The sequence below is a fragment of the Pelodiscus sinensis genome, chromosome 4 (genome assembly GCF_049634645.1).
Source record: "Pelodiscus sinensis isolate JC-2024 chromosome 4, ASM4963464v1, whole genome shotgun sequence".
NCBI lineage: Eukaryota > Metazoa > Chordata > Testudines > Trionychidae > Pelodiscus > Pelodiscus sinensis.
This window is the reverse complement of record NC_134714.1, coordinates 63,174,746-63,194,197: the sequence shown is the minus strand read 5'-3', so window position 1 is coordinate 63,194,197 and position 19,452 is coordinate 63,174,746. Positions and strand designations below refer to the sequence as shown.

The window sequence follows — 19,452 nt, the reverse complement described above, 5'->3', positions numbered from 1 at the left end:
TTGCCTCTTTCAGGGGGTGCAAAACAGTTCTTGACTGCAAGCCCCTATGGATGCCAAGTCTTCCTCTGGCTCTGGGACCCTCTCCCATTCAGCACAGTCTGCCACAACTTCCTCCTCCTCTCTCAGTTCACTCCCAGAGCCCCCTGAGCCTTTGAGGTATTCACAGGGGTCTTTGGAGTAGAGGTGGGATCACCTCCAAGTATATCATCCGGCTCTTTGTAGAATCTGCAGATTGTGGATGCATCACCAGAGCAGCGGTTTGCTCCCATGTCTTATGGTAGGCATTTCACAGCACCTTCACTTTGATCCTACATTGCAGCATGTCATGGTCACGGCCCCTTTCAGGCATGCACCTTGTTATCTGTCCTTAAGGATCATAATTCCTATGCCTGGAGCAAAACTGGGACTGGACTGCCTCCTCTCCCTAAACACTGATGAAGTCCAGCACCTCAGCATGGCTCCAAGCAGGGGATCTCCTAGGGCAGTGGTCCCCAACCTTTTGGGGCTGCCGGTCGCCCGGGGACAGGGCCACTCACGCGCTGGGCGCCCGGGGGTGGGGCTGAGCATGAGCCCAGGGGCGGGGCCACCCATACACCGCATGCCCAGTACCAGCGCCACCCATGCGCTGCACTCCCGGGGCTGACACCTCTCCTGTGCCGCACATCCAGGGGTGGGGCTGCCCCTACGCCACGCGCCCGGCACCAATCCTGTGCCGCGCACCCAGGGGAAGGGACAACTCATGCGCTGAATGCCTGGGACCGGCGCCGCACCTGTGTCGCGTGCCCAGAAGTGGGGATGCACATATGCCAGCGCACCTGGGGCCAGCACAGCCCATGCACCACATGCCCGGGGGCAGAGCCGTCCATGTGCTATGCGCCCGGGGCTGGCGCCGCCCCAATCACTCGGCAGGTGCACAGAAATGGCCCGGCCGGTGCCATGGTGCCCGCGGACACCACGTTGGGAACCACTGTCCTAGGGCATGGAGCAGGCATGACCAGCTGGAGAGATGCACTGAGAACACACCACGTGCATTGAGCAAACAGGAAGAGGACTTTCACATTTCAAAAAGAACACAAAGGGTGTGTCTGAGGGTTGGTCACCTGAGAGCAGGCTAGTAGAGTTCAAACAGATGACCAGAGAGACAAGAACAGTCATTACGGGTAGGGTGCCAGAGGCTAGTCAGGACACAGTATAATACCATGATGTCCACACTGACACCCCAGTGCACTACCCAGAGTGCAGCAAGCTCTATGCTTCTCACAAAGTTGGTTTAGCTAGAGTGCAAAAACTCTGGAACTAGTGTGCACTAAGTGCCTTGCCAGTAAACGCACCATGAAAAATTACAGCACTAGGGGCTGATTTACTCTGCAGTAACTTGTCCATGTAGATTTGGCCTTCATTACAAGCTCCACAAATCTGTTAACTAACAGGCTCTCTGAGCCTCATGAAGCTACATATACAGTTGGCCCCACGCTTCTCTATCAGTGACTGACAGATTTAGTTCTGTCTATAAAGCGGCATCCTCACTGGCCAACAAATTTCTAGACCTTGTAATAGAAAAAGAAAGGAGTTTTTACCTGTATTTTCTGGCTCCTCATTAGTTTGAAGATCTGTCTGGAAAACTCTGAAAAACAGAATAACCATTTTTATAAACTAACAAAATTCTCTCTACTGGAGCAAAGGATGTCCTATTTAAAAGCAAGTTAAAAATCAGTTTTGATTTCAGGCCTTTTCTATATTGTAGGTTCTACAAGGTATTTGAATACAAGTATTCAGAAAGACAAGAACTTTCTGAACTTACCTCCAATCTCCCATGGTACTTTTTTGCACTTGAAATGAAAGCCACTCTTCTGACAGGCAGAATGGGTTAAGAATTTCTTCAAATTCCTGTGATCTCTGACCCTCTCAAATTAAACCCTCCACCAATAATATTCAGTTCCTTCACATGAATTCTCGTGTATTTATACAATCCTGTCAGTTTCACTGGCCGCCATCTCATTGTTTATGTATAAATGTACATCACAGACAATCTGTAGATTGGCAACCTTCAGATTAGGAATGTAAAATCCCATTTAATTGGCTAACTGGTTAAACAATATGATCAAAGGAGAGGGCGACTGGGGGGGCCAGAGATGAGCCCCCTGCAGCATGTAGAGGCTACTCCAGCTCAGACAGAGCAGCCCCTGCCTGAGGCAAGGAAGGGCACCATGCAGGGAGGGGCTTCTCTGACATCCTGATTGGCACAGCTCCAGCCTGACCAGAGCAACCCCTGTCTGCAGCAGGAGCTCCCGCCCACTCCCATGGGGCTGGAGCAGCCCCTTCCCACCCGCACCAGTTAAACCTTCAAATCCGTACTTCAGATTAAACTTACTTTATGGTATCTGCAAAACTGACACGGCGAGAGTTTTTCCGACGCTTCCCAGTGTCATAATCCTGAAGATAAAGAGGACACAACAATATGATTTACAGCTGACAGTTAATCTTATTCCATATAAACTAGCAAACCATTCTTTGGAGAAGATGAGCACACAATAAATGGAACAAATATCAGAGTGGTAGCCATGTTAGTCTGAATCAGCAAAAGCGACGAGGTCCTGTGGCACCTTATAGATGAACAGATTTATTGGAGCATAAACTCTTGTGGACAAAGACCCACTTCATCAGATGCATGTAGTGGAAATTCCAGAGGCAGGTATAAATATACAGGCATAATAAAAAAAGAGTACCTATCAAGAGTAAGGCTAGAGATAATGAGGTCAATTCAGTCAGGGAAGATGAGGCCCACTTCTAGCAGCGGATGTGGAAGTGTGAACACCAAGAGAGGAGAAACTGCTTTTGTAGTTGGCTAGCCATTCAGTCTTTGTTTAATCGTTAAGTGATGGTGTCAAATTTGCAGATGAGCTGTAGCTCAGCAGTTTCTCTTTGAAGTCTGGTCTTGAAGATTTTGTTGAAAGATGGCTACCTTTAAATCTGCTACTGTGTGTCCAGGGAGATTGAAGAGTTCTCCTACAGGTTTTTGTATATTACCATTCCTGATATCTGATTTGTGTCCATTATTCTTTTACGTAGGGACCGTCCAGTTTGGCCAATGTATATAGTGGAGGGGCTTTGCTGGCACATGATGGTGTATATTACATTGGTAGATGTGCAGGTGAATGAACCAGTGATTGTGTGGTTGATCTGATTAGGTCTTGTGACGGTGTCGTTGGTGTAGCTATGTGGGCAGAGCTGGCTCCGAGGTTTGTTGCAGGGACTAGTTCCTGAGTTAGAGTTACTGTGGTGTATAGTTGCTGGTGAGAATTTGCTTCAGGTTGGCGGGTTGTCTGTGGGTGAGGACTGGCCTGCCTCCCAAGGCCTGTGAAAGTGAAGGATCATTGTCCAGGATGGGTTGTAGATCACTGATGATGCATTGGGGAGGTTTTAGCTGAGGACTAGGTGATGGCCAGTAGGTGATGGCCAGTGGTGTGCTGTTGGTTTCTTTCTTGAGCTTGTCTTGTAGTAGGAGGCTTCTGGATACGCGTCTGGCTCTGTTAATCTGTTTCCTCGGGCAGGTATTGCAGTTTCAAGAATGCTTGGTGAAGATCTTGTGGGTGTTTATCTCTGTCTGAGAGGTTGGAGCAAATGCGGTTGTACCTTAGTGCTTGGCTGCTAGACAATGGATCGTGTGGTGTGTCTGGGATGGAAGCAGGAGGCATGAAGATAGGCATAGCGGTAAGTAGATTTTCGGTATAGGGTGGTGTTTATGGGACCATCGCTTATTTGCACCGTAGTATCCAGGAAGTGGATCTCTTGCGTAGACTGGTCCAGGCTGAGGCTGATGGTGGGGTAGAAATTGATGAAATCACAGTGGAATTCTTCCAGAGCCTCCTTCCCATGGGTCCAGATGATGAAGAGAAGAAGCACTAGTGGACAAGAGCTGAGGAAGCGTTGTTCCATGTCAGCCATAAAAACGCTAGCATATTGTTATGGGTGCCCATAGCAGTGCCACTAGTTTGGTGATATATAGTGTCACCAAATCTGAAATAGTTGTGTAAGGATAAAGTTACAGAGCTCAGCCACCAGTTGTGCTGTGGCATCATCAGGAATACTGTTCCTGACAGCTTGTATACCATCTACATGTGGGATGTCGGTGTAGAGAGCCTCTACATCCATGGTGGCTAGCATGGAACAGACTCCTGCTGTTATCTTTAACAGCTCATCAGAACACACAAAACTGGAGTTCCCATATAATCCATAAAGTTAGAGAACCAATCAGAATTAAGGATGCAGCCCTTAAAGTACATCTTTTACACTATTTTCCATGCTAATGGGAAGTGTCTGAAGCACAGTTTCAGATTTCAATATAGCCAGGCCTAATTTATCTAGAAGAATAGTAATTCAATTTACAGATTTTCTGAGACTTCCCATTTCCTAACTATAGATCCCCACCCTCAAGCAAGCAACTACTGTGGAATCCTCCTCAAAAAAATCAGGCATCTAGCAGGCACAGTAAATAGAGCATTACTGATACACTAGAAAATGCATACGGTGCTGAGTAAGAGATTTACAGAATCTCTCTCAATCCTATCAAGTAGCCAAGAAGGATGGGAAGAAACAAAGATTTGTCATCCTCACTATCATGGGAAGAGAAAAGGATGTATCCGAGAATCACAAAGTAACCATAGCCCAGTGACATAGAATACTGGAAGGGGCCCCGAGAGGTCATCGAGTCCAGTTCCCTGCCCTCATGACAGTACCGTGCACTATCTAGATCATCCCTGACAAGTGTCTGTCTAACCTGCTCTTCAATATCTGCAGTGATGAAGATTCCACACCTCGCCCCCCCCTCCCCCAGGCATTTTATTCCAGTGTTCAACCACCCTGACAGGCAGGACGTTTTTTCTGATGTTCAACTTAAACCTCTCTTGCAATTTACGTCCATTGCTTCTTGTCTTGCAACAGCACTGTTTGTATTGTGTCACTGTGATGACACTATCATAAGGTAAACTGCAATGGAATGTTAGGACTTCACAGCACTAGGACTTTGACCCCATTCACAGATCAAGTGGCTCTGAATCTTAGCAAGGTTGCAGATCACTTATTTAAGGGAATACACAAAAGACTTATTTGGACCCTGTTATGAATTACTGCAACAAAACTAATTCCATTAAAATCTTCTAAATGCACTGCAAAAATTATAAATAATGCCAGCAACATGAACAATTATGGGTAAAGTCAAACTGCTTAAGAAATGGTGGCTTTACATTGAACAACATCTCTCAATAGAAACCTTGACAGTTTAAAGAGACATTTACTATTGGGAAGATTCCTTACATTGTGGATTGCAAGCTATTCTTCACAAGAACCAGATTGCTCATATGTACTATATATGTAAGTATCTCAGGCTTCATTTGCCTAAAGTGTTGGAAAATATCCAAATTGTTTTATTTACAGTAAACATATACAGAGTCATATTCCTTAAGACTCATTGTAATTGGAAGATAAACCAAGAGTTGCTCTTGCCACTCAGTAAATATGAAGATAACAGCTTGATCAGTTGTGCCCCTTTTCCCTGCCCTTTACATCAATGGTTTTCACCCTCTCTCATTTGCAGACCCCTAAAATATTTCAAATGGAAGCATGGATCCCCTTTGGAAATCTGTGGAGCCCCAGAGACCCATGGGCCATAGGTGGAAAACCTGTAAAAGATATAGGACAGACTGTGTTGGCAGACAGTAGTATTTTTTAAAGAGTAATAGAAGAAACAAAGCAAAATGGCCAAGATAGTCATTAAGTAATAGATCATAAAAGAAAGATATAGAAACTAAACTAGCCACATTCAAAAGCTCAAAGGTCAAATATTAGCATCCTATACACATCTTTCTCGCACTCAGTGAAAAATGGGACAAGCAAGCAATTGAAAATTTAGATTCTGTGATCAATGAAAACCACAAGTACACAGCAAACTCCTTCTGTTAATTAAGTTACATTTTCCACATCCATATTTATCATAATGTAACAAACAGTGTAGTCCATGTAAATCTAGGAGCTCAGATTTAAAGAAGCATATTACAAGTTTGCAGAGCAGCTGAGACTATGTCCACATGTACTGTGTGATGGCAGACATTGTATACTTGAACTAAATCAAGAAACAAAAGTTACTTTGAATAAAAAGAAAATATTAATCTTAAATGGGGATAGGGAACCTTTTTCCTACCAGGGACCAATGACCTCCTGGAAAAAAAAAAGTCAGCTGCAAGCCACACATAGCCACATGGAGAAGCGGGAGAAGGGGTAAAGCAGAAGGAAGGCTTGGGTCTTCCCCTGGCCTAGGCTTTAGAATTAGGTTTTCCAAGACAGAATTGATGCCATTGGCATCTAGTAGAAAAACTGGCAACTTTGTAATTGGAATAGGACCAAAATGAGAGATTCAAGGTACAGGAGGGGCTCCAGGTTAGGGCTGAGGGTTGGGGTGCAGGAGTGGGCTCAGGTGCTGGAGGGGCTGTGGGGTACTTACCTCCAGCAGTTTCCAGATTTGGAAGTGGCCAGCACGTGATGCTGCAACCTGGAAGGGGTGGGGGGGGGGGAGAACAGGTGGCTCCCATGCTACCCTTGCCTGCAGATGCCGTACCCACAATTCCCATTGCCCGTGGCTCCCAGCCAATGGGAGCTGATAACGCAGCACTGCAGACAAGGTAGCACGTGGAGCTTCCCAGATTGCTATCAGCCAGCACTCGCAGCTCTAGTCGAACCATGTGGGAGGGGAAAGAAGGAGGTTCAAGACTTCCAGCCTGTGGCATATAGAGTTGCCCCACGGGCTGAATGAAATTAAGCATGGGGCCAGATCTGGCCTGTGGGCCAAAGGTTCTCCACCTCTACCTTAGAGAGCTTACTGCCCAGTTTTTTATATGTTGATTTTAGCTTTACATATGTAAAATAATTTTAACTGCTACAACACTAATTATCCTTAAAACTAAATGTTACTGACTGTAACAAAGAGAAGTAATATCTACTAATGGCTGGTCATCACTCTTCTAGGGATGTTAAGAAGCACGTACAGTAGACTTCCAATAATCCGACACCTTTGTGACCTAGGTGGTGCCAGATTATCAGATATGCCGGAGTACCAGGAGGTACTATAAGGGGGCATACACCTAACCCAATCCCCTCCCCACCCATTATGCTCGGGTCCTGGAGCCACCAGTAGAGCCACGCGTCTCCCTCCAGGCACTGGGGCACATGCGCTGAGCAGCCGGCTTTTCAATGAGCTGGCCAGGACGCCATGTGCAACCCAAACCCCTTCCCTTCCCCAGAGCCAAACATCTCCCCTCCCTGCTGTCACCCAACCCCCTTCTCCACCAACCTTATGTCCGGGTCCTGAAGCAGCTGCCTGTGCTCAGTGGCCGGCTGCTAGCACATGTAAGCTGGACACTGTGTGCGCTGAGGACCGTGAGCAGAACAGCGCAGGCCAGGTTCCAGTTGATGCTGGACTACCAGGAGTGCCGGACAACTGGATGTCGGACTATTAGATTTTTACTGTAATTTGTTAATTGTGTAGCTGACAAAACTGGTGTCAACTACACAATCGATAAGGATTAACACTGCAAGCACTCCACTTGTGCCAGGTCCCAGGAGCTACCTCTGCAATAATACTTTCCTTGCAGAACCGTAGCAGGGCAGCCCCCAGGACCAGCGCAAGCCAAAATTGAGCCAGGCTGTTGGCCAGCCCTCTAAATATTCACTGGCAGAGCCAGGGAGGGAGGCAGGAGTATGTGTGGGAAATGCACATAGAGGTAGCATAATTGTTTAACCTGCTACATTATTCCATCCCTACTCTCTTCCCTCTTTTTATTTCCAGGAAGTTTGCTTTTGTTAAGTAAAACATAAAAAGTAAAAAGCTGACTGAAAAACACTTCATTCAGCCTACAAACTATCAGATAAATGTTACAGGAAATCCATGAAATTTTAGCAATTGAAATATTCAGATTCCTGAAGCAGTTATAACAAGAGTTTCTACATGTGCAGCTATACCAGTGAGGTGAATCATTCAGTGACATTTGTTCAGAACAGACTGCAACCATTAAAAGTATTGACAGGTAAAAAACAAAGTCAATGCCTACCTGAGTAAATTCATTCCCACTCCCAAGGTCCTTGAGAGGACTCCGTGGAGCTTTTAAAATCTAGAAGGAAATATTTGGAATAATTGAGATGATGATTTATTCAGCTTCAACTATTGGCCTACTACAAAAGATCAGGCACTTAGAAAATTAGCAAATTGACATGTTTCAAACACAAACCATCTCTCTTCTCTACTATGACCAGAATGCTAATCAAGCACATACATTGCTGCTTCTGACTTCTAGAACTCTGCCTACCACAAATGAGTTTTATATGATGATTTCTAAAGAACAAGTCAGTACAAAACTCCATCTGAGAAAAGTAGTGCACAGGACTGGGACATTAGAAAATGGATGAAACAGTAAGACTAATTTGGTAGTACATTTTGGTACAGAAAAGATGTATTTTTAAAGATATTACCGTATTTTCCGGCGTATAGGGCGACTGGGCGTATAAGACGACCCCCTATCTTTTTAATTAAAAGATAGGGTTTCATCTTATACCCCAGCGCCCTTCCGCCTCCTTTGCTCCCGGTGTCCCTGGTCTGCTGGAGATGGTCCCCAGCAGACCAGAGGCACCGGGAGCAAAGCCGCCAGGAGCGCCTGGGCTCCCCCCCGCCGGAGCTCCTCCGCGGCTTTGAAAGCCTCGGGGGAAGCCGGCGGGGGGGCATCCCAGGCGCGCATGGGCTCCCCCCCCCGCCGGAGCCCCTCCGCGGCTTTGAAAGCCTCGGGGGAAGCCGGCGGGGGGGCATCCCAGGCGCGCATGGGCTCCCCCCCCGCCGGAGCCCCTCCGCGGCTTTGAAAGCCTCGGGGGAAGCCGGCGGCGGGGCATCCCAGGCGCGCATGGGCTGCCCGCCCGCCGGAGCCCCTCCGCGGCTTTGAAAGCCTCGGGGGAAGCCGGCGGGGGGGCATCCCAGGCGCGCATGGGCTGCCCGCCCGCCGGAGCCCCTCCGCGGCTTTGAAAGCCTCGGGGGAAGCCGGCGGCGGGGCATCCCAGGCGCGCATGGGCTGCCCCCCCTCCGCGAAGGGGCTCCGGAGGGGGGGCAGCCCATGCGCGCCTGGGATGCCCCGCCGCCGGCTTCCCCCGAGGCTTTCAAAGCCGCGGAGGGGCTCCGGCGGGCGGGCAGCCCATGCGCGCCTGGGATGCCCCCCCGCCGGCTTCCCCCGAGGCTTTCAAAGCCGCGGAGGGGCTCCGGCGGGCGGGCAGCCCATGCGCGCCTGGGATGCCCCGCCGCCGGCTTCCCCCGAGGCTTTCAAAGCCGCGGAGGGGCTCCGGCGGCGGGGCATCCGGCGTACAAGACGACCCCCGATTTTTGGGGGATGTTTTTTAACTTCAGAGGTCATCTTGTACGCCGGAATATACGGTAATGACCACAGGAAGTTGGGAGTACAGCAACTCTTAAAACCTCTTAGGAATTTTAAATGCAAATAAGCATACAAGGTCTCACTGCAAGGCAGTGTGGGCTAGGGCTCTTCTCCCCACCTTCCTCAATCCTTCACTAGGAGCAGGGGTGAGACTCTACTTCCCAGCACCAACACTTCCACATTTGGAGGGCAGTGATGGGCTCTGGCTGTCAGCCCCATGTGATAAAAGGCAATGTAAGCAACACAATGTTCCCATACTGACTTAACTATATCAACTTCAGCAGTATGTTTCTCACAGAAGTGGACTTATTAAATCAATGTAGCAGGCAACTTACATTGGTATGGTGAGCATCCTACATTTTAATCCATCATAGAGTCTTACTGGTTAAGTGGCCATGGTGTACTATAAAAGCAACTAGAATGACCATTAGAAAGAGTGGTATAGACATCTCATTCTCGTTTGACTTTGAGGATTTTCCATATGCTAGTGAGAAAAGTAGGCCCGTTTTTACCCGTTTCCACTACTGATAAATGATCTTACTCAAAGTCACACTCACTGAAGAAAGCCTTTGTCTTCTGATGCGTTCTGTATGATCACTGAGAGAAAAAAGAGAAACTGTTATAGCTCAAACCCACACAAGGGATATTGTTCTTCAGCAACACTACCATTTAAAAATTTCTAAAATGGACAGGATTAAGGATGTTAAAACACAGTTACCACACTAACCATAAAGTTGATACAATTTGTGTTAACTATATGATTAGTCAATAGGACTGCACTGCAGAGCTGCAGCCAGGTAGTTCAAGGAACCAGCTTAAGCTAGGATTGAGCATTCCTGGCTCATGCCGGCTCCGGAAGCCATCCATGCTGCAGCTCTGCATTTTAAATGTAGTAAGAGCTGCTGGGTTCTTGTTTTTAAGGCTTTTAAGCCAGCTCTCCCCTGGCACCGGCTCCTGTCTCCCCCTTGCTGCTTCTCATAATGGCAGCAAGGAGGGGCGCCACAAGAAGCACGGGGCCAGTGGGGACTCTAGCAACTCCCCGCACGCACGCTAGTTCCCACTGCAGCCCTTTCAGACTTTGAAATGTACAAGAGCCCTGCTTCAGTCCCCACCCATGCTGTTTCCCTGCTGCACCCCTCCCCCACATATGGAGGCGGCCAGCTGGCTCTTCTCAGCACCAGCTCCTGCTCCCCCCTTTGCTGCCTCTCTCTGATAGAAGCAGCAAGGGGAGGGGAAGCAACTAGTCAATTCACTACTCCAACTATCCAATAAGCTTATGCTTATCGGATAGTCGACTAGTCACTTACATCCCTAGACAGGATTTCATTGTTTTTATGTTTAGAAAATAATTTAATCCAAACTCTCTTAGCAGAGCTTATCCTAATTCTAGAAAACAAAAATGAACCCTCTGTCCTTTAGGTTTAATGGAGAAGTTAGAATCTCTTGAAACAGTTGCTGTGTATAGCGCCAAAGACAGGAAAAAAATATTTATCCACTAAAACAAAACAATGTTTTGCACCTTAAAATTCTCAGTTTGGAAACTTCAACTTACTTTTCATCATTTGATTCTGAATAAATCCTGTCCATTTCTGAAGGGAGTGCTTTTCCTGTAAGAGACAACAATAAAATCCAAAAAACAGCTAAATGTCAAAACAATAGAGAAATCACATGAAGATATAATACCCAATCCCTGCCACACCCTTGCTATTAGTGGAGCAGGTCACAATCACTAGTTACCCACAGCTCCTCTCTCACCCATAGCTCCCCAATACAGCCAACTAGAGATGTTAAATTCTGATTAATCAGCTAATCGAGTAGTCGATGGAATTTTCATCAACTACTCGATTAGTCTATAAGGGAGGCGCTCGCTATCCTGCTGAGCCTCTGCCTTTGAAATGCACAAAAGCCACCTGTGCAGGGTCCTGACTACTGTGCCTCTCCCTTTGAAAGTACAAAAGGTGCAGCAGTCGGGACCTGACATGAGCAGGGACTGCTTTGGTTCTGGCTTGCGCCATATCCTCCACTGCACCTCTGCCTCCCCTTCCCGGAGACGGTGCTGGGGGAACCGACTTTCAAGACAGCCCCCCTCAGCACTGGCTACTGCTTTCCCCTCTTGGAGTCTCTGATACAGAGGCAGCAAGTGGGTGGGACCTAGGTTTACTGGGTAGTCAACTAGTCACTTACATCCCTACAACCAACCCCTCCCAGCCTAACAGCCAGATACCCCTGACCCCTCAGAGCCCTGCTCTTTGTCTAGATACTTGTCTCCCTCCATGTCACATTACTGGATTTTAAAGGGAGAAGCCAGTTCACTGCTGCACCCATGGGAGAGGGTGTTTGCCCCAAAGTACAGGCAGTCCCCGAGTTACGCGGATCCGACTTATGTCGGATCCGCAGTTACGAACAGGGTTTGCTCCGTCTCCCTGGTCTGCTGGAGACCAGCAGACCAGGGAGACAGGGAGCAAAGCCTCTGAGGACGCCAGCAGCGGGACAGCCATGGCGCGTCTGGGCTGTCTGCTGCCCGCGTGCTCCGCGGCTTTGCTCCCCGTCTCCCTGGTCTGCTCCAGGGAGACGCTGAGCAAAGCTGCGGAGGACCCAGGCGGCGGAACCGCGGTGCTTCTCGGTCCGCTGCCCGCGTCCCCCTGGTCTGCTGGGGGGGGCGGGGGCGGGGGAACAGCTAGTACCCCCGCCCCCAGCAGACCCGGCTTTTCTCTGGACGCCTGTGGTAGAGCAGCTAGGGCGCTGCCGGTTGGTCCCGCAGCGCCGCTCTGGGCGCTACTGGACCAACCCAGCAGCACCCCAGCTGCTCTGCCCCAGGCGTCCTGATTCAGCCGCTGCTGAAACTGACCAGCGCTGACTACAGGAAGCCCGAGGCAGAGTTGCTCTGCCCCAGGCTTCCTGGAATCAGCCACTGATCAGTTTCAGCAGCAGCTGACTTGGGGACGCCTGGGGTTCTTAAGTTGAATCTGTATGTAAGTCGGAACTGGCGTCCAGATTCAGCCTGTGAAACTGATCAGAGGCAGATTCCAGGAAGCCTGGGGCACAGAAACTCTGCCTCGGGCTTCCTGTAGTCAGCTGCTGGTCAGTTTCAGCAGGGGCTGAATCTGGATGCCAGTTCCAACTTACATACAGTTTCAACTTAAGAACAAACCTACAGTCCCTATCTTGTACGTAACCCGGGGACTGTCTGTATGTACAAAGGGGGCCATGTGAGGTGTCAAATGAAAGCTTGTGTTTTACTGATTCTGTAAATGCTTTTCATGTATTTGTGTGATATCCAGGGCTCGACAAATGGGGAGTAGATTGTAACCTGGAAGAGCCGGGTTTCAGCGATCTGCGCATGCGCAGAACGATATGCGCATGCGCAGATCGCCGGACAGCGCAGCTGACAAGCAGGACTAGCCGCAGTTCTGCGAGCCCTGGTGATATCTATATATGGAGTTATAAATATGTACTCTGTGTTAATAATGGAAGATTCTCTGAGACAGAACAATGTGCCAGGAATATTCGTTCGGTGTCTATGCTAATTAGCAAGGCTCCAGGGACAAGGCTCTCAGAGAGGTGAATACACACCTGAGGAATGTGTCTGGGACCTGCAAGCCAACCAGTATTTGATGACTGCTGATATGGGACACAGGGATAGGTCACTGGACCATGTGACCTGCTCTGGCCAGGAAGATGCCAGGAGAGGTATATAAAGGCCATGTGGCAATCTCCATCTTGACTCCAATTCTGCTCTTCATCCCAGATGCAGCCTTGCGAAGTACAGAGAGCTAGGAAGAATCGTGGACCCATCCTGACATAGGATGTACATCAGAGACTTTTAAGATAGCCATTTGTAACATCTCTGCTAAGAGCCTGCATTGAGAACTTCATGATTCGATTCATGTAATGTATTTTCTTTAACCATACTCTCCACCTTTTCTTTCTTTTATTAACAAACCTTCAGATTTTAGATTCTAAGGGACTGGCCAACCGTGCCCTTGTGGATAAGATCCAAGATGTAAATTGACTGGGAACTGTGGCTGGTTCTTTGGGACTGGAAGAATCCCTTCGGGGTAGGTGAGATTAGGTTCTATAACCCCTCACCTGTGTGTTAGGCCCCGGGCTGATTGTGGCACAGGGAGAGCTGGAGTATCAGAGGTTTTGCTCATGAGGCTTCCTGCTGGCTGGATTGGCAGCTGAAGCACTCGGTGTGACTGGTTTGTGGCCTATTTAGGAAAAGTCTCCAGTCAGGGATTGTAATGAGCCCTGAGTTTGAGCAATTCGCCCAGAGCGGATGCTGTCAGCGGTGTCCAGACCCGGCCCGTCACACTCCACCCCCACAGAGCCCAGCTATGGGCCCCCCCCTAAATCAGACACCCACCTCCCTATCATCAGAGCCCAGGAACTGAGAGAGAGAAACAGCCTGATGCCGGTCCTAGGACTGAATGGAGTTTACTGTGCACCTCTGCTTCCTTCCCTCAAGGCATGTGGGGAACTGCAGCTCTCAGAAACCCTCTAGCTCCCTCCCCCAGCAGCATCTTCTCTGTATGAGCTGGGCTCTGCCAGTTCCAGTGGCTGTCAGAAGCACTGCAACTCATTTCTGTGGGTAAAAGAAATTCTCAGTGCACAAATTAACTTCTGCAAAATTCTAGGAGTATTCAGTACAGCTACACCTGCCCAGTGTTCCTGTAAGCTGTACATTTGTGCGGCTGCTCTGGAGAGATTCAAATGTCGCCCAGCTGATTAGTAACACATCTACAACTAGCTCTTTTGTTTCTACTGGTGGTGAGCATTCACACATGCCTCTGTGCATACAGAAATGTATTTCATACACGAGTGGAAAAAGTCTACACATGGATGGAAAAGATTAGAGGGAACATTGCACATGTCATCAATCTACACTCCAGATGGAGTGAGTAAGGCAGAAAACAAATACATAGGCAACCTTGATTCAACATTTCCTGGGGTTCAGAAGTTAAAAGTTTTGCTCAGCTCAATGCCCTGCAAGGAGATGGCATATCACCAAGCAAACTTAACTCTGCATTTTGCTTCAGCTTTTTGTCATTGAATTATAATGTTTATCTCCAACTATGACTAGCCACAGAAAAGCAAAGAGCACTGAAAGTACACATTTTCTAACCTACGTTACCAGTTTATTAAACATCTGTGCCGGGCAATTTTCAACAACTACAATCCAATCCATTAAATTCTCTTTAGAACACTTCCACATTAGCATCAATTTCCTGGAAACCACAATCAGCTTCATCAGCTGAACCCTTCAGACAACTATATGCAAAAAGCCACAGATTGGCACACCTACCTTCACAGATACACAAAACAATCACTCTGCATTTGATGTTGCAGCACCCATCCTCAAAGGAAACCTGCACAACACCTTCCAAAGATGAACCTGGGAAGTTAAATTCATGACTTTACTAGACACTAACAATCATGGACTGAATACATACTGAATACATGATGCATTACCACAATCTATAACTCCTCCCCCCATCTTTTTTTCCCCTCGCCTTGCCTTTCCTTTCCCCTCTATGACTGGGAGGTGTTCATTGGCCACTGCACCACCAATGGTTCCTTGAAATATGTTAGCTACTTACGTTAAACAATCTTTTCCACCTTGTATTTAGCTGTGACAAAGGCTCCACCTACACTACAGACTCTGTCAGTGCTTTTGTCGGTCATGGCGTGTTTTTTTCCACACCCCTGACAGACATGTTTTATGGACAGAAGTGCTAGTGCCTACAGAGTATGCTGCTTCCCAGATCAGAAAGAGAGGGACAACCTTTTGCACATAGCCTATGTATAAACTACTGAATATGCGAGCAAAATGTATGTGTCTCAGGCATGTGAATATTCCATCCCCTAAGCAACATAAAAGCCACTGTGCACGACACTGGGTTGGTGAGAGAGCCTCTCCTGTTGACATAGCTTATTTCATTCATGGGGGTGGGAAGTTTTGTGCTGATGGGAGAGGAGAACTCTCCCATTGGTACAGAGAAGCTTCGTTAGATGTGCTGAATTAAAATAGTTGCACTGCTGCAACACTGTACATGTAAGTATAACCTTACAGATTTCCCTCACCAGAAGTCAGTACAATTAAAGGATTACCTTACCCACCTTGTCTTTAATTCCCTAGGACCTACACAACAATAGCCCTGCATATATGAGAAATAAGCCATACCAACAAAAGCACTGTTATACTGGTATCATCTGCACTAGGGCTTTTGCCAGTAGAGAAATGTCACTAAAGAATCACACTCCCTCAAGCAATATTAGCATAGCAACTAAAGCTTCGAACATAGACGCTGCCTATGAATAGGTGAGGAACAAAATAATGGCACAAAATAGTTGACACCCCCCCGGGCTTTATAACGTTAGCACGGAAACGATCCCAATGACCTTCCTCCGTGCACAATTTATTAGTGGGCCAGACAGGTGGCATTGGGGTGCCCCCCAATTGCTCGTTTGGCTGAGAAGCTGCCCCAATGGGCAGTGGGGGCGGCAGCGTTGGCCCGGCACGGAGGGGAGTTTTGAGGACTGACCGGCTAGCGCGGGCAGATTTGCTGCACAGCACAAAAGCAGAGACCGGCCTGGGCGGGACCCTCCGAGCTCGGCCTTTGCTGCGGACACCCCCGGCCCGGCCGTGCCGTGTTGCAAGTCGCCGCACGACGGGCCGCCAGACGCAGCCCCAGGAAGCGCTCCGCCCCCGGGCCCGGAGAGACCCGTCGGGCCCCAGGGAGCCCCCGCCCGGCCCGAGACCTGCCCGGCGCGTGCCCAGCGCTCACGGGACCCGCCCTGCACGGAGCCGGGCCGGGCTCGCCCCCGCCCCACAGAGCCCGCGCCCGGCCCCTCGAGAGCCGCCAGCGGCATCCAGGACCCCTCACCGTGCGCGCCAAACCCGGCCCTCAGGGCACCAGCGCCTCTTCGCCGCCGCCTAGTCCCGCGGCGTCCATCAGGCTCGGCCGAGGCCGCCGCGTAACTATTCAAACCTAACCGCCTATTCTTGCGCGTGCGCCCTGGGCTCCTGGCACACCGAATCGGCCGTCGCCGTACAACATGGCGGCCTCCGAATTTCCGTACAACATGGCGGCCTCCGAATTTCCGTACAACATGGCGGCCTCCGTTCAGTCGGGTCTACGAACTGCATGTTAATGCCTCATCCCAAACGATCTCTGCGATCCCCGGCTCCTGCGGAAGAAGCGCGGCCGGGTGGGTTGTTCGTTCAGTCATAGGAACGTGTTTGGATTGTACACAGGTTCTAAAAACTATAGACAGATGCTAAGCCTAGCTAGAGATGTTTCTTATAGACTGGAGGAGCACACAGGGCTGTGTGACGAGGTGGCCGAGTGGTTAAGGCGATGGACTGCTAATCCATTGTGCTCTGCACGCGTGGGTTCGAATCCCATCCTCGTCGACAGTTGCTTTTTGGTCTGTATAAGAATTGAAGCATCTCGATTTCCATTATTGCTGCAAGGAGGGGATTATCGATGATTATTTAGCAGCCTGCCTGAAATCCCTCCTAGGCTCATGGACCTCAGTCACAATCTCCTCCCAGGACGCTCAGTGGGACAGGTAATTCCTCCACAGTAAAAAGGCACAAGTCCCTCTGTACGAGGGGTACACGTGCAGCCTTTTCCTCTCGCCCAGATGGTTCGGGGACAGGGGTCTACCTCGTTACAAAGGGTACAAGGACGATCTGACTCCCACTGTCTAGCGCGCTGGCTAAGGAGGAAGAATCCCAACCCGCTCGCAATATCGGCCCCGCTTTCTTACAGCAGTGAATTTGCTACCTGTAGTTATGAGTGATAGCAAAAAGCTGCTCTCTGGTGTGGCAAAATCCTACCTGTAGCGGTTTCTCGTCCCTTTTGTTATTGGCAAATACCTGGGCTGCCCCTCTGCTGCAGGCAAGTGTATACACTTGGAGGTTACAGAAGAACATTTGGGCATCTCTTTATTATAGACTAGCTGCTTTTCTATGGCAGGAAACACATCTGGGCTTCTCATTGTTTCAGGGAGAACAGCAGTGTGCTTCTGTCTGCTGTGTGCTGCTCTGCCCAGACCTGAAGAAGACCTCGGTGGGGCTCAAAAGCTTGACTCCTTCATCGGCAGAGGTTGGGTCAGTAAAAGATATGACCTCACCCATCTTGTCTCACTAATATCCTGGGACCGACCTGCTACAATAACACTGCAGACAAGAGTGGATTAGGGAGGCACTTGGACTTCCACAGTGAGGGAGACATATGGCCTCCACTTTGATATGGGATGTTAATGGGCTTTCTTCTGTTATTGTAACCTGAAAAATCCCTGCTATGGTGGTTGTAATATTTGCTTCCATCACCCAGTGATAATGGACAAAATCTGGGTTTGTTCCTGTAGAGAGAGTAACCTCACAAAACTATCCACTTTCCCAGGGAGGAAGGAGTAACGTCTAGGCATTTTGCAAAGGGGTCTTTTGACCTCAGTTTCTGAGGTGAGATGGTACAGCTTGGCTGTCTTCCTGCTTGTTGCAGGGACTTATTAGAATGTTCTTATTTTAACAAGCTCAACTGAGCTGCTTTCTGTTACAGATAAGCTTGGAATAATTACATTTTTCATTGGTAAACAGCACATTTTGATTTAATTGTACACTCACAAACTGATGGAAAATTATTTTCATCTATAATAATCAAAATTTACAGATAAGCAAAGTAAAAAAAATCTATTTTAGAACTTAGGTTGATTGAGGATATTTACTTTGTCAACCTCATATGTAAAAAATATGTTTGTTTTAATGGTTTTAAAGCTTTAACTTTTGAATCCCAGAATCAACTGTCATTAAATAATTAAAGCAAAATGCAGGACAATGTAGCACTTTAAAGACTAACAAGATGGTTTATTAGATGATGAGCTTTCGTGGGCCAGACCCACTTCCTCAGATCAAATAGTGGAAGAAAGTAGTCACAACCATATATACCAAAGGATACAATTAAAAAAAAAAGAACAAATATGAAAAGGACAAATCACATTGCAGAACAGGAGGGGGATGCGGGGGGGGGGGGGGGGAAGGAAGGTAAGTGTCTGTGAATTGATGATATTAGAGGTAGGGAGAGTGGGATGTTTGTGAGTTAATGGTATTAGAGGTGATAATTGGGGAAACTATCTTGGTAATGGGTGAGATAGTTCAAATGTTTGTTGAGTCCTTGTTGGAAAGTGTCGAATTTTAACATGAATGACAGTTCAGAGGATTCCCTTTCAAGTGCAGATGTAAAAGGTCTTTGTAGCAGAATGCAGGTGGTTAAGTCATTGAGAGAGTGTCCTTTCTGGTTAAAATGGCAAGAAACTGTTTTCTCTTTGTGATCTTGTCTGATATCTGTTTTGTGGGCATTAATCCTTTGGCGAAGTGTCTGAGATGTTTGTCCAATGTACATAGCAGACGGACACTTTCGGCACATGATAGCATAGATTATATTTCTGGATGCGCAGGAATATGTGTTCTTGATTTTATAACTCACTTGGTTAGGTCCAATAATGGTATCAGCAGAATGAATATGTGGACAAATCTGGCAACGGGGTTTGTTGCAAGGGAAGGTACCAGGGTTGGTATTAGTGTGGTATGTCCTGTGGTGGTTGGTAAGCCTACTTGTAGGGGCTGGACATTTGCACTTCCCTATAGAGCGTAACATCTGAACTGTCCAGAACATTCCTGTATCTATTGTATTTCATAGACACTTATGCCTATCCTCCCAGTTAGGTGGTTAATGAACAGGGGAAAGGACTTAACCCCTGTTCTAGTTTTTATTTTCAAAAAGGCCAAAAGAGTGGCAGAGCATGGGACTTGGGGGAAGGAAGTGGACGGGGAGCAGGGCAGGAACAGAACAGTGTTGGGAAGAGCAGATGAAAGACTTGGGGGAAGAGGTGGAGTGGGAGCAGGATCTGGAATGGAGGGTGGGGTCGAGCACCACCTGGCTAGAAGGGAAGTTGGTGCCTATGCTTCCATAAACTTAAATAA

The 19,452-nt window shown here is 48.2% G+C and overlaps 1 protein-coding gene and 1 non-coding gene across 5 annotated transcripts in view; one reads left to right on the top strand and one right to left on the bottom strand.

The window, feature by feature from the left end:
- KNL1 (kinetochore scaffold 1) overlaps positions 1-16,468 on the bottom strand; it is a 52,633-nt gene extending 36,165 nt beyond the window's left edge. Inside the window, exons 1-7 of one of the 4 annotated variants that reach the window (XM_075927101.1) lie at positions 16,349-16,391; positions 14,767-14,856; positions 11,014-11,068; positions 10,019-10,058; positions 8,100-8,159; positions 2,372-2,433; positions 1,578-1,624 (exon numbers count right to left, since the gene is read on the bottom strand). In XM_075927101.1, the coding sequence (XP_075783216.1) occupies positions 1,578-1,624; positions 2,372-2,433; positions 8,100-8,159; positions 10,019-10,058; positions 11,014-11,048 (244 nt within the window). In that variant the 5' untranslated portion in view covers positions 11,049-11,068; positions 14,767-14,856; positions 16,349-16,391. Of the gene's footprint in view, positions 1-1,577; positions 1,625-2,371; positions 2,434-8,099; positions 8,160-10,018; positions 10,059-11,013; positions 11,069-13,034; positions 13,480-13,550; positions 13,673-14,766; positions 14,857-16,348 lie in introns of those variants that run through there. The other 3 variants (XM_075927103.1, XM_075927102.1, XM_075927104.1) reach the window with 3 other exon arrangements.
- A 328-nt stretch (positions 16,469-16,796) lies between these two features.
- On the top strand, positions 16,797-16,878 carry TRNAS-GCU (transfer RNA serine (anticodon GCU)). The gene has a single exon. It is a non-coding gene; the product is annotated as a tRNA-Ser (tRNA).
- Positions 16,879-19,452: the final 2,574 nt, after the last annotated feature.